The 12350-nt window shown below is 51.5% G+C and overlaps 2 protein-coding genes across 2 annotated transcripts; both read right to left on the bottom strand.

The window, feature by feature from the left end:
* Positions 1-3157: 3157 nt before the first annotated feature.
* LOC124700918 (pentatricopeptide repeat-containing protein At1g18485-like) lies at positions 3158-5923 on the bottom strand. The gene has a single exon (XM_047232976.1). It carries the CDS (start codon positions 5921-5923, stop codon positions 3332-3334), a length of 2592 nt encoding a protein of 863 aa, XP_047088932.1. The 3' UTR covers positions 3158-3331.
* Positions 5924-11137: 5214 nt separating this feature from the next.
* LOC124700917 (metallothionein-like protein 2C) lies at positions 11138-11755 on the bottom strand. The gene is made up of 2 exons (XM_047232975.1): positions 11522-11755; positions 11138-11424 (listed from the first exon to the last, which is right to left on the bottom strand). Exons 1-2 carry the CDS (start codon positions 11656-11658, stop codon positions 11319-11321), a joined length of 243 nt encoding a protein of 80 aa, XP_047088931.1. The 5' UTR covers positions 11659-11755; the 3' UTR covers positions 11138-11318.
* Between the last annotated feature and the right edge of the window lie 595 nt (positions 11756-12350).

Here is a 12350-nt window from a genome sequence, read left to right as displayed (position 1 = left end):
CTTATTATTATCAACCGATTTTCTTATTATTATCAACCGGTATATCAGAATGAAGAATCGCATTGTATAAAGATTTGACTGAGAATGTGCCATCTACATGAAGATTCCATCTAAATTCATCCGGTTCAGGTGATAGGTGTATATCTCCCAGCCGTTGAATTAAGGCATTCCATGCCAATAGCCTTTGTCCAAGTAAAACCCGTCTGAACGTCACATTCGGAGGTGAGGTAGCCATTACTGTGGCAATGGTATCACCTTTGCGAACAATACTATACAAGGCAGGATACTGTTCACTTAAGGAAGCATTGTCTAACCAAACATCTTCCCAGAACCGTATCTGTTCTCCATTCTTAATAGAGAAAGTACCATGGCGAAAGAATACATTTTTTGTCGCCATGAGACCAGCCCAGAAGTGAGAATCCCCAGGTTTCCAAACCACTTGGGATAGCGCCTTCGAGCCAATATACTTTCCATGAAGAATAGTTTGCCAAATCCCATCCTCAGTAAAAAGCTTAAAAAGCCATTTACCCAGCAGAGCTGAATTCTTGACTTTCAGGTCATGAACTCCCAATCCGCCTTGATCTTTGAGACTACAAACTACACTCCATTTAACTAGTCGATAGACTGCTTATGGCTTTTGGCAATTTTACTGGTATTTTATAGCGGATCATGTAAGCTACCGCCTTCTGCTGGCTTCCGAATTTCTTTATTCTTTATTAGATCCGAATCATTGGACCAATATCAATCTGGGACTGGGGCTCATGTCGCCTGCAAGATGAGTTGAAGATCATCTGGTTTCCTACCGTCGTGGCTATTCCGATGAAGTGACGACAGAATTAGGACGAGATGGTGTCCATAAACATAACAGCGGCAAATTATCCAACGCAGCATTGCATTGAGGCTGAGCCGGCGCAACTTTTTTTTGTGAGGCATGCTCGGTCCAATAATGATATTCTGTATTTCTGTAGTCTGCAAGTGTGTTTGCTTTGCCTGCCTTTACGTAGATGCTTGTATGCTAGTGTAATTGCTACCTGGTAGTGAGAGCATCTCCACTCGTCTCCCTGACTAGGCCTCCGAACGACGTTTTTTCCATCCGGACGGTGAAATTTGGCCCAGTCGCGTCCCCGGTTTCTCGATTTCGTCCGGATTTGGGCCTAAATTCATCCGGCGATCCCACGCCATCCCCGGCCCCCCGGGGAGCTCTCGGGGACTCCGGACGAAAGAAAAGCGCGCGAAACGGCGAGGAAACTTCCCGCGCGTCTGGTGGCCTCAACTTGTCGGCGAGAGACACCGGTCGTCGTCCTCATCGCATCGTCTTCCGCGCGCTGTAAAAGCCTGCCGCCGGTCAGCATTCGCCGGACGCGTAGCTTCCACGCGGCGAGTTAATGTCGTCGTATCGTCATCCGCGCACGCATCGTCTTCCACGCGGCATTAATCGCCGGCGCTCGCCGCGCCCGCCGCGCCTATTTAAGGCCACTCCGCTCGCCGCGACGCCTCTGCTCCACTCTTCCTCCATTCTCCCTCCACTCACCGTCCACCTCCAACGAAGATGGCGTTCTCCGACGACGACGGCGCAGCCTCCAATGGCTTCCCCCGCCGGTCGCTCCACCGGTGGGAGGGCACCTCCTCCACCAGGCGGGGTACCCCTGCCCGCCGGACACGAGGCCTCCCGGCGGCGGGTGGCGGCTAAGCCGTGGCGGCGTACCAATCCCGCCGCCGCCTCGGGGCGCCGCCCTCGACGCCGCCATCGAGGAGGAGCGGCTCAAGATGACGGACGAGGAGCGCGCCGACCCGCGCCACCACCCCGAGAACTACACGCGGTGGAACTCATACTTCCTCCGGCGGTGGGAGCGGGAGCTGGCGGCCTACGACGGCCCGCCGCCTCCGCCTGCGCGCAACAACGCCGCGGGACGACGACGGTGGTGGAGCGCGCCGGATAGGACGCTGGCGAACGTCCTCGAGCACATCGAGGGCGGAAACTTCCTGGTGCTCACGATGCCCCCTGCATCGAGGGCATCGGCGAGCCGCCGCCGGGGGAACGTCTGGCAGCCACGGCGCATGGCTGCCAGCTCGTCGTCTTCCGGATCGGCGCCGAGGCCGTCCTTGCCGCCGGTGAAAAGGGAGGCGACGTCTCCGTCGATGCCGGTGCGCGTCAAGAAGGAGCCGGCGTCTCCACCACCGCCGACCAGAGGGCGCAGCGGCGCCCTCGTCATCCGCGAGCCCTCCTCCCCGCAGCGTGGGCGGAAGAGGAAGCCGGCGAAGGAGGACGTCGCTGCCGCCGCCAACGCCGCCGCAAACAAGCTCGCCGAGGAGGAGGCGAAGCGCGCGGAGGAAGCGGCCGTTGTGGAGGCGATCACCAGGTCGCTCAACGACCTGGTGCCCGCCGACAACGCCCTCCCCGAGGACGCCGCCCTGGAGTGGTCGAGGCGCGACTGGGAGCGCGAGGAGGCGGAGCAGCAGCGGCGGCTGATGGACCTAGCCGCCGCGCACAAGCTCGCCGCCCGCGCCGCCGCTCCAACCGCCACCGACGACTTCGCTCGCTTCCGCCGGCCTGCAACACCTCCATCCGGCGTCGTCGTCCCCGTCGTCGACCTCGAAGCCTCGAACGACGAATGGTACAAGCCATCGCCGCCTCGGTGGGGAGACGCCGGCCAGGGCAGCAGCCAGGCCGCGCCGCCGCAGTTCGACGACGGCTCGGATGACGATGGCGACGACGGCGGTGACTACACGGTGTTCTACTGCCATTTGGGCATGTAGAACGCCGTGTTTTATAATTTAAGTTGTATTCCCCTAGCCGAATTCGAAATATAGTCGAATTCGGCTTCTATGTATGAACTTCGCCCTCTATATAGTAAATATCATTAAATTTAGTCTAAATTCGCCCGTTTTTAGCCGTAGTTTGTCAAGTTTAAGTTTTTCAAATTTACATCGTCGCTTTCGCCTGAGGACGCGGCTGGGAAACAACTCCTCCCCACGTCAAATTTACGTCCAATCCGGACGTAAATTTCCCCGGTTTTCGGCGTGGGGAGGGCAAACGAGTGGAGATGCTCTGAGAACTTCCTGACAACTCTCCCTGATTCATAGATTTGTACTGGGCTAACTGTAAATGTGTAGGGTGAACAAAAATAATTTTGTTTAAGGTTAATTTGATCGCATCTCTTCTATTAGCATGGTCCTGAACTGCAACTTCACTATTATGTACAAGTTCTAGGTTCCAAATGGAAAAATTATGTTCACTAGCACAATTTCTTCCCAGGTTCCATTTTTGATGGTTTGGAAACATCTTTCTCTAAAACTTTTGGACGGTGATTCAACTTTCATTCCATTCTAGTCACCAGTAGTCGCCACAGGAACATATCCCGTCCCTGAAATGATGAAACCTCTTCTTGTCCCGAACCACAATCTCCCTCTCTACTACCTTGGAGATCAGCTTAGCTGCATTGTGGCAGTCCTTGCACATCCTGATGTTCTTGAACACCCTCACCTTCACCGGCCCGGCTGTCCTCAGCAGCCCGAATGCAATGGCCTGCTTCTCGCTGTGCCATCGCAGTGCCTCCACCTTTTCTTCCTCCTCCAGCTCGTGGAGCACAACCGTGGTGTCGGGAACGTATCCGATCTTGCGGATCCTCTGTTCGAGGCCGTGGCACATCCTCCTTACCTCGTCCATCTCAGGGAGCGAGTTCTCTCCGACAACGAAGCTGTACACCTTGCCCGCGACGTCGATCCAGCTACAACCCGGCTCCTTGGCGACGCCAGCGTCCCTGAGCATCTTCCTCACCTTCCTCATATCATCCCACTGGCCAGTTCCGGCGTACATGTTGGAGGCGAGGACATAGTGCTCGGCCTTGTCCGGTTCCAGCTCAAGCAGCCTCTCAGCAATCTCCCTTCCCAGCTCAACCTCTCCATGTATGTGGCAGGCAGAGAGCACCGAGCTCAGTACCTTGGCGTCGGGCTCCTCCGGCATCTCCTCCATGAGCGCCACGGCATCGGCAAAGCGCCCTCCTCGGCTCAGCATGCTGACAACGCAGGCATAGTGTTCTAGCTTGGCCTCTGTTTCACAATGGTTTCTCATCTCCTCGAAGAAATGTAGCCCCTCCTCCAACATTCCGGCATGGCCACACGCCACCAGTAGGCCAAGGTAGGTGAATTCATCAGGTTCTACCCCCTCCCTCCTCATCTTGTCATACAGCTGAACAGCTTCCTTCCCAGCACCATTGACGGCATATCCGGTGATCATCGCCGTCCACGAGACATCGCCTTTCACCTCCAACCGGTCGAAGAACACCCTGGCGTCCTCCACGAATCCACACTTTGAGTACATGTCTATCAGTGAGCTTGATAAGAACGAGTCCTCGCAGTAATTGGCTTTCAGGGCGAAACAGTGCATCTCCTTCCCTAATCGAACAGCTGTTAGTTCTGAGCAAGCCATCAAGGCGCTTGTTGCTGATATCAGTAATGGCCGGTGTCCTCTTCCTACATTGGATTGCATCTCCCTGAAGAGCTGGAGTGCTTCACTGGGTAGTCCATTCTGTGAGTAACCAGCAATCATGGTGTTCCATGACACCTCATCGTTCTCCACCGCTTCATCATCGAAGAGCAACCGAGCCAAAGACACCGTCCCGCATTGGATGTATGCCGAGAGGAGCGAGGACCGGATGAAGGAATCCCTCTCCAGTCCATTCCTGAGGATGAACCCATGGGTGGCCTTGCAATGGAGCAAATGCTTCAGGTTGCCACATGCCAAGAGCAAGCTCCCAATGCTAAACCAGTCAGGCTTCAGTCCACAATCCCTAGCCATCTGAAGGAACAGCTCGATCGCGGTGTTCATCTCGCCGTTCTGGGCGTGGGCGCCGATCAGCGTGTTCCATGAGCTCACCGTCTTGCTCCGGATGCTAGTAAAGAGATGGCTGGCATGGAGCAAGCATCCACATCTCCCATAGGCTGCCATCAGAGCATTCGGCACCATGTCATTGCCGCTGGTCCAGTCCAGACCTCTACGGATGGTAAAGGCATGCAGCTCCCTCAGCTTGGCCAGCTCCGGCGGCCCTGAGCAGGCCGGCAGGACGCTCAGCACGGTGATCTCATCGGCTGGCACGCCGCGTTCCTCCGTCTGCTGCATCTGACGCAGCAGCGCAAACGCAGCGCCCGCCTCGCCGTTCCTCGCGTACCCGCCGAGCATCACATTCCAGGACACGACGTTGCTCTCGGAAGCCTGGAGGAACGCGCGCTCGGCGTTGGCGAGCTCGCCGCACTTGGCGTACATATCGACGAGCACGTTGCTCACGCGCGCAGCCGCGGCCCACCCAGACTTGACCGCGAGGCCGTGCACCGCCCTGCCTGTCCCCGGACACCCGAGCGCGGCGCACATCGGGAGCACCGTCACCAGCGTGGCCTCGTCCGGCGCCGCCTCAGAAAGATCGACCAGGAAGTCCCGGAACACCTCGATGGCTCGGCGCGGGTTGTCCGAGAGCGCCGCCATGAGCGCGTTCCAGGAGACGAGGTTCCTGGACGCGTTCGGAATCCCGTCGAACACCTTCTTGGCTTCCTCGGCGCGGCCGCACCGGCCGTACATCGAGACGAGAGAGTTGGCGACGAAGGGGTCGTCGCTGGCCAGGCCGAGCTTGGCGGCGAGCGCGTGGACCTGGCGCCCCGTGGCCGCGCCGTCTCGGAGGAAGCCGCAGGACTTGGCGGCGGGAGGGAGCGTGAACCTGTCCGGGGCGAGGCCCTCGGAGGCGGCGAGGAGCGGCGGTAGGAGGGCCAGCGCGTCGGCGTGGCGGCCGGCGCGGGAGTGGCCCGCGAGGAGCGCGTTCCATTGCGGAAGGGACGCGGCGGTGGGCTTTACCGGTGGCGGAGGAGGGTTGGTTGAGTGGGGCTGTGCGCGAGTGGGAAGCGGCGCGAGCTGGACGGCGGCCGCGGCGGGCATGGGGTCACCTCAGCTCAGCTCAGCTCAGCTTATCTTGGATGAGTGACGAGATGGGAAAAAACGAGAAAAACGGGGGAGTGAACGACTGCAAGTTTTTTTTTTTAAATAACAGCAGGAGAGCGTTCATTGCATTAGAAGGAGTTTGAGGTTACAGGAAAAGAAGGCCTAAAGACGACACTTTTGTAAAAGAGAGAGGCTAAGCAATCAGCCGGGGTCGAAAGGTGCCCCACTAGTTCGCACTACCAAAGGAATGGGAACTCCTGCTAACCTCCAAACATCGATTTCCTCCATAATTCTTGAAATGAGCGTGTGTACCGGCAGATCTTGTTTGTTGAAAATACGGCGGTTTCGCTCCTTTCAAATCTCCCAGAAGATCAAGCTGATTAGTGGGAAAGTAATCCTTCTCGTGTCTTTGGGTTGGTCACCCACCATCTTCTTGTGCCAGGATTTGACGTTATGCTGCTCCAAATGCCACGCCTCCGAAGCAAGAATCTGTACATTCAGGCAAGAGGCAACATGGGACCAGACCTTCAAGCTGAATGGACAGTCAAAGAGCAGATGTTCAGCAGTTTCTAGATTACGGCGGCATAAGGGGCAGAAGTATTCATTGTCGCAATGGCGTAGCAGCAGTTTGTCGGCTGTTGGGACACTATCCAACATTAGGGACCAAACGAAGAACTTGCATCTAGCCGGTGCCCATCCATTCCAAATGGTTTTCCTAAAGTCAGTTCCAACCGCACCGAGAAATTGTAGTTTGTAGGCGGATTTCGTAGTGTAGTGGTTCTTGTTCCCGAAGGTCCAAATGATTTCGTCCCTGTCGTCCGACAGATGAATATCACTGATGAGGACTTCGAGACGAAGAAGTTCCGTGGAGTGGCTTTCGTCGAGGGCGAAGCGTAGATCCTGCAGCCACTTCCCATTTGTTAGCGCCTCTTTGACCGTCCTGTTTTTCCTGATGGCGATCTTGAACAGTTGCGGGGCTAAGTCTTGTGGTGACATGCCATTAAGCCATCGATCGGTCCAGAACCTCGCCGTTTGGCCATTCCCAATGGTAATCTTTGTTGCCGCCGCGAACAAGGCCCGCTCTTTGGGCGTGGAGGGTAGCGTCATGTGTGCCCAGGGTTTGTCTTGGTGTTTCCATTTCTGCCACATCCATCTAAGGCGAAGCGCCATACCGAAGGAATCGATGCAGTGGATACCAAGTCCACCAAGGTGTTTGGGCCGACAAACCTTCTTCCAGCTAACTTTGCATTTACCTCCAGAACAGTTGGCCTCCCTGCCCACAACCAGACACGACAACGCTTGTCAAACTCCTTCTTTACCCAAGCTGGCATTTTGTTAATAGTCAGCATGTAGACTGCCAGAGAGGTTAGGACAGTGTTTAGCATCTCAAGCCTACCATCTTTACTCATGAGTCTAGCTTTCCAGGAAGCTAGGTGACGGTCCAGCTTCTCCAGAACGACTGGGAGATTTCAATGTTACTTAAAAATAGGTTTGATTTTAGCCTGAAATCCCAATAAACAGGGAAATTTCAAAAGATTCGGTTAAATTTAAATTTCAGCCACCCATCTCGCCTAGTTGGATTGTATCCCTCCTAGTGAAAGGTCAAAAGTTTAGAAGGTTTCTTTGTGAGATGGCTCGTTGCCTTTGTTGGCACGAGAGATGAGAGTAATCGAACAAGTCCATGTTTGAGAACACGGAAATGGGTCAATTTTTTTCTCAAACATGCGTGATTATTCCTGTGTGTCTCATCTCTTGTCTTGTTGCACAAAAGATACGATACAAATGATGGGCTAACGTATTTTATTGTGTTTGCACCACAATTTTTTGGAGATTTCAATGTTACTTAAATAGGTTTGATTTTATCCCGGAATTCCAAGATAAAGGGAAATTTCAAAAGATTCGGTTATACTAAAATTGCAGTCACCCATCGCCTAGTTGGATTGTATCCCTCCTAGTGAAAGGTCAACAGTTTAGAAGGTTTCTTTATGAAATGGCTCGTTGCCTTTGTTGGCACGAGAGACAAGAGTAGCCCATGTTTTCAAACATGCCCGTGATTATTCTTGTGTCTCATCTCTTGTCTAGTCGCACAAAAAAATACGACAAAAATGATGGCCTAGCGTATTCAATTGTGTTTGCACCACAATTTTTTCTTTTGCTTTTAGTTGCCTTTGTTGGCACGAGAGACGAGAGTAGTCGAATAAGCCCATGTTTGAGAAAACGAAAATCGGTCTATTTTTTTTCAAGCATGCACGATTATTCGTGTGTCTCATCTATTGCAATGCATTTATCTTTTATAGGGTTGCGTAAAACCCCGATGTATATGTTTTTCTTCTGCTATAGAATACCTATATTTTGTTGGCCTTATATAGCTCCAATTACTCTCCTCTCTTAACCTTAACAATATCATAGAACATGCTCTCTTCGTCCTACAATACATGGCCACTCTGTTTTTTAAGGCAAACTTAACTTATAATTGAGTCAACTAAATATAAGTTGTATTTCATTTAAAACTATATCATTGTATTTGAATAACATTTTTTTTCGATAAAGGAAATATATTAATAGTATTTGAATAACATATAAGTTATATATAATTGAGTACATCATTAGTCAAAGTTTGATGCGTAAAACGATGTGGCCTTGTATATGGACAGAGGGAGTATCAAAATCTTGAGGATGAAACTCTACCCACCTTCATCGTTGATAATTTTCATGTGCATAATATTTGACTTCTGTTTTTTTTTTCATGAGCAAAACTTTTACACATGCATCCTTGCAGTTTATTGTTTCAACTCTTCCAAGCTGCGGCCATTACGTTTGCATCTATTGTAGTTTTGGTAAACTCTCATGCCAAGTAATCATGTGGGCGCTATATAAGGATCCGACGTGAAGGTTGCGATGAGACGATTGACACTTGAAAAACTAGACAGTTAAGCCGGGCGAAATTTACTTTAACTCGGGGAGAACATATGCGCATGGCATGGAACCTGCTGCTGATGCAGAGCAGGCACACACATACAGTCACAAAAGGCCCTCGATCAGGTTTGATTTTAGCAAGAAATTCAAAGATAAAACTATATACACATCGAAATTTCAAATGATTTGGTTAAATTTTACTAATTTTAAGTCACCCGCCGTCTTGCTGGGTTGTATTCCTCTGAGTGAAAGGTCAAAAGTGTATGAGGTTTGTGACGTGGCTTGTTGCCTTTCACGAGGGACAGAGGAGTCAGACAAACCCATGTTTAAGAAAACTAAAATGACCGCTCATTTCCCCCCTTCCCCTCTCTCTCCAACCTCTCTCGTCTGAGAGCCTTCTTGGTTTTTCCGGCGCTCCTTCCCCTCTTCTCCGGCGGCTCTGCCGTCCGGAGTGGATGGGGGAGGGGAGTCCGGCCTTCTCCCCTGTATAGCTGTAGCTGTAGGTTGTTTACCCTTGTGGATCTTGGCTTGATGCCAGTAGTTTGGAGGTGGGGGCTTGATCTGTTCGGCCAGATCTTGCTCAGGCTAGGGTTCCTCTTCATCGGCCGGTTTCTCCAGTGGCCGGAGGTGCTGGTGACGAAGAGGAGCGCCATCTCCAATAAAGCCGGTGTTCCTATTGGAGCCGTTCTGAGAAGGGGAAGCACCACTTCTTCTTTGTCTCTGTCCTGCCGTGGTGGCGAGGGGAGACGAGAGGGTGATGCTCTACTCGTGTTCGGACGGTTTCCTCCCCAGTGGCGACGGCGGTTCGTCATCGACTTGCGCAACCAAGCTATAGGAATCTCTGCCTCTGCTATCTACGGCCGGAGTGGCGGCCACCCATCGACAACCTCCAGAGCGGAGGCTCCTCTTCATCCTCGCGGCTGGACGTCGCCATCAAGTGGTGCGTCCCTGGTGGTGGCTAGGTGTCCGGGGTGACGGATCTACGCCGGAAAGGGGTGTTCGGGCGTCTACGCCCAGTTCCTCTGCGGCGACGCCTTGAGGACGCCGGCGTATGGTGGCAGAGACTCCCAGGGACTTGATTGCTTTTCCATTCTTAGTTCTAGGGTGTTTTTCGCAATTTGGCTGGCCTTTTCTTTAAATCTAGGTTTCTTCTGTGCAAGTGTTGTAAAAGGGCTGGCATGTAAACTTGTAACCTGCCACGTATCTTAATGGATGATCCGGGGTCTTCTAGACCCCTTTCTTGTGCAAAAAAAAGAAGAAAACGAAAATGGGTCTATATTAATATTTTTTCAAAAAGGTGTGATTTCTTTAAGAAACTGTGACAATAATAATGTTCTTATAATTGATTGCAACCAACAGCGACACACGGGCAGGCGTAGAGTCAAGTAGCACATTGCTTGTACTCCCTTTGCCTAATATGTGTGATTATTCGTCCCTCAAAAAATAAAGTGTGATTATTTGTGTTTGTCTCATCTCTTGTCTTGCCGCAGGAAAAAATACGACAAAAATGATGGGCTAACATTTCTTTTTAAGAAACACAGTATAAACGCAGACGCTCACATGCACGCGTATACACCCACCTCTATGAATGCACACACGCACATCCTACCCCTACGAGCTCCTCTGGAAGACTGAGCCAGCGGATTGAATCTTGAATTGATGAAGTCACCATAGGTGTCTCGCTATCGAGGGGACGTCGCCTCCCACTGAATGAATATTTCGCTTTTATCAGACACACATATGTCAAACCTGGAGTTTGAACTCTGGTGGGCTAGGTGTACAACCACCCAACCTCAGGTTGGTTTTCGGCCTAACATATTCAATTGCATTTGCACCACTTCTTTTTTGCTTTTAGTAGCGGTTCTCCTTCCTTTTGAGTGTTGTTCTTTTCTCATTTTGTGCTTCTATTGTAAGATGGCGGTTTACAGAAAGTGCACAAAAGGGTGTAGTGCATTGTTTTATTCTTTATAGGGTGTGTATAAAATCCCCATGTATATGGAGTATCTATATTCCAATTCTCCGCTCTCCTTTCTTAACCATAACAATATCATAGAAAAAAAACTTGAGGATGAAACTATGTACCCATTATGGCCGCTGATAAGAATTTTCATGTGCATAATCTTTGACTTTAGTATAGATTTTTTTTTCATGAGCATTTTTTTTACACATGCATGCTTGCAGCTTATTGTTTCAATACTTCCAGCTGCGGCTAGTCTGCACATCTCTCGTAGTCTTGTTAAACTCCCATGCCAAGTAATTACATGGGCGACGATGAGACAATTGACACACGCATAATTAGGACAGTTAAACCATGCGAAATTTATTTAATTCAGGGCAAACATATGCATGGCACCTGTTGCTGATGCAGAGCAGGCGCACACATACAAGAGTTCCTCGATCAGGGTAGCGCTACGTGGAGGTATAGTTAAGCACGTCGTGTCGTAGACGATGCACGCGCGCTGCCGCAGCTGATGTTCTAGCAGGTGCAGCAGGAGCAGCCGCAGCTGGTGCCGCAGTTGCACTTGTTGCAGCTGCAGCCGCCGTTCTCGGCCTCCGCCGCCACCTCCATCCCGCCGGCGCTACTGCATCCCAATAACACTCGTGACAGTTAGGATCGATCAACATATAACTAATTAATTATTGGAATGATTCAGGTGAGGAGACTGATGAGCAACGTACGCCTTGTGGGTGGCGGCGGTGAGGAGGACGTTAGCGTTGCCGGCGGCCTCGACGTCAGGGTACATGCCGCAGCCGTTGCAGCCGCTGCCGCAGTTGCAGGAGCTGCCGCACCCGCACTTTCCTGAGCAGCAAGACATCTTCGGTTCGAGCTTGAGACTGGATGACCGGAGATGGAGATGGAGGCTTTGATCGGCTTCTTGGTTGCTTGCTGGCTTGAGGAACTATGGCAACGCAGCCATGGCTATTTATAGGCCGGAGGAAGAAGAAGAGATTGGGAGATCGAGATGAGAGATGCTGCACGTAAACGCGCACTTTGGCAAAAGGATGGAGGGGAGCAACCAAGGGACCACGGCACAAGAGCGCCTGGGGAAAGAGGAATAAGGATAGGGGCCTCTCGCTCAATTTGATTCCCTTTGTTTCTTCTGCTTCTGCTAACTTTGCTTCTTCCATTATTTCTTTTGCAAATTATACTGAGAGAACGACGAGAGTTTTAGTGAGAGTCTTGGAGCATCTCCGGTCACGTCCTCTAAAGCGCATCCGGTAAAAATTCCGATAGTTTTGGGGGCGTTCCTCTCTAACCGCGTTCCTCAAATGCAACCACTAAACTTTGTTCATGTAAAATAAATATTTTATTTATGGTTTTGGAGATGCTTCGTCGTTTTTAAATGAAGAAAACATCGAAACGGCTGATGAAGAACATCCTGAAACCTTGAAAAACACCAAGAGAGAGCACTAAAAAAAACTAGACTAGAGGTCCTGTTGGCCCTCGTCTTCTTCGTTGTCGTCGTCGTGGTAGTGGATACGGCAAGACTCGTTGTCGAATACCCTT

This window comes from Lolium rigidum, chromosome 3 (assembly GCF_022539505.1).
Source record: "Lolium rigidum isolate FL_2022 chromosome 3, APGP_CSIRO_Lrig_0.1, whole genome shotgun sequence".
In the NCBI taxonomy this organism is placed as follows: domain Eukaryota; kingdom Viridiplantae; phylum Streptophyta; class Magnoliopsida; order Poales; family Poaceae; genus Lolium; species Lolium rigidum.
The sequence above is the reverse complement of the archived record's forward strand: the minus strand, read 5'-3'. Positions and strand labels throughout refer to the sequence as shown.

Coding starts and splice junctions, on each gene's coding strand:
- LOC124700918 (XM_047232976.1), bottom strand. CDS start 5,923: ATGCCCGCCGCGGCCGCCGTCCAGCTCGCGCCGCTTCCCACTCGCGCA.
- LOC124700917 (XM_047232975.1), bottom strand. CDS start 11,658: ATGTCTTGCTGCTCAGGAAAGTGCGGGTGCGGCAGCTCCTGCAACTGC. Junction 11,425..11,521: donor ACCGCCGCCACCCACAAGGC/GTACGTTGCTCA, acceptor ATTGGGATGCAG/TAGCGCCGGCGGGATGGAGG.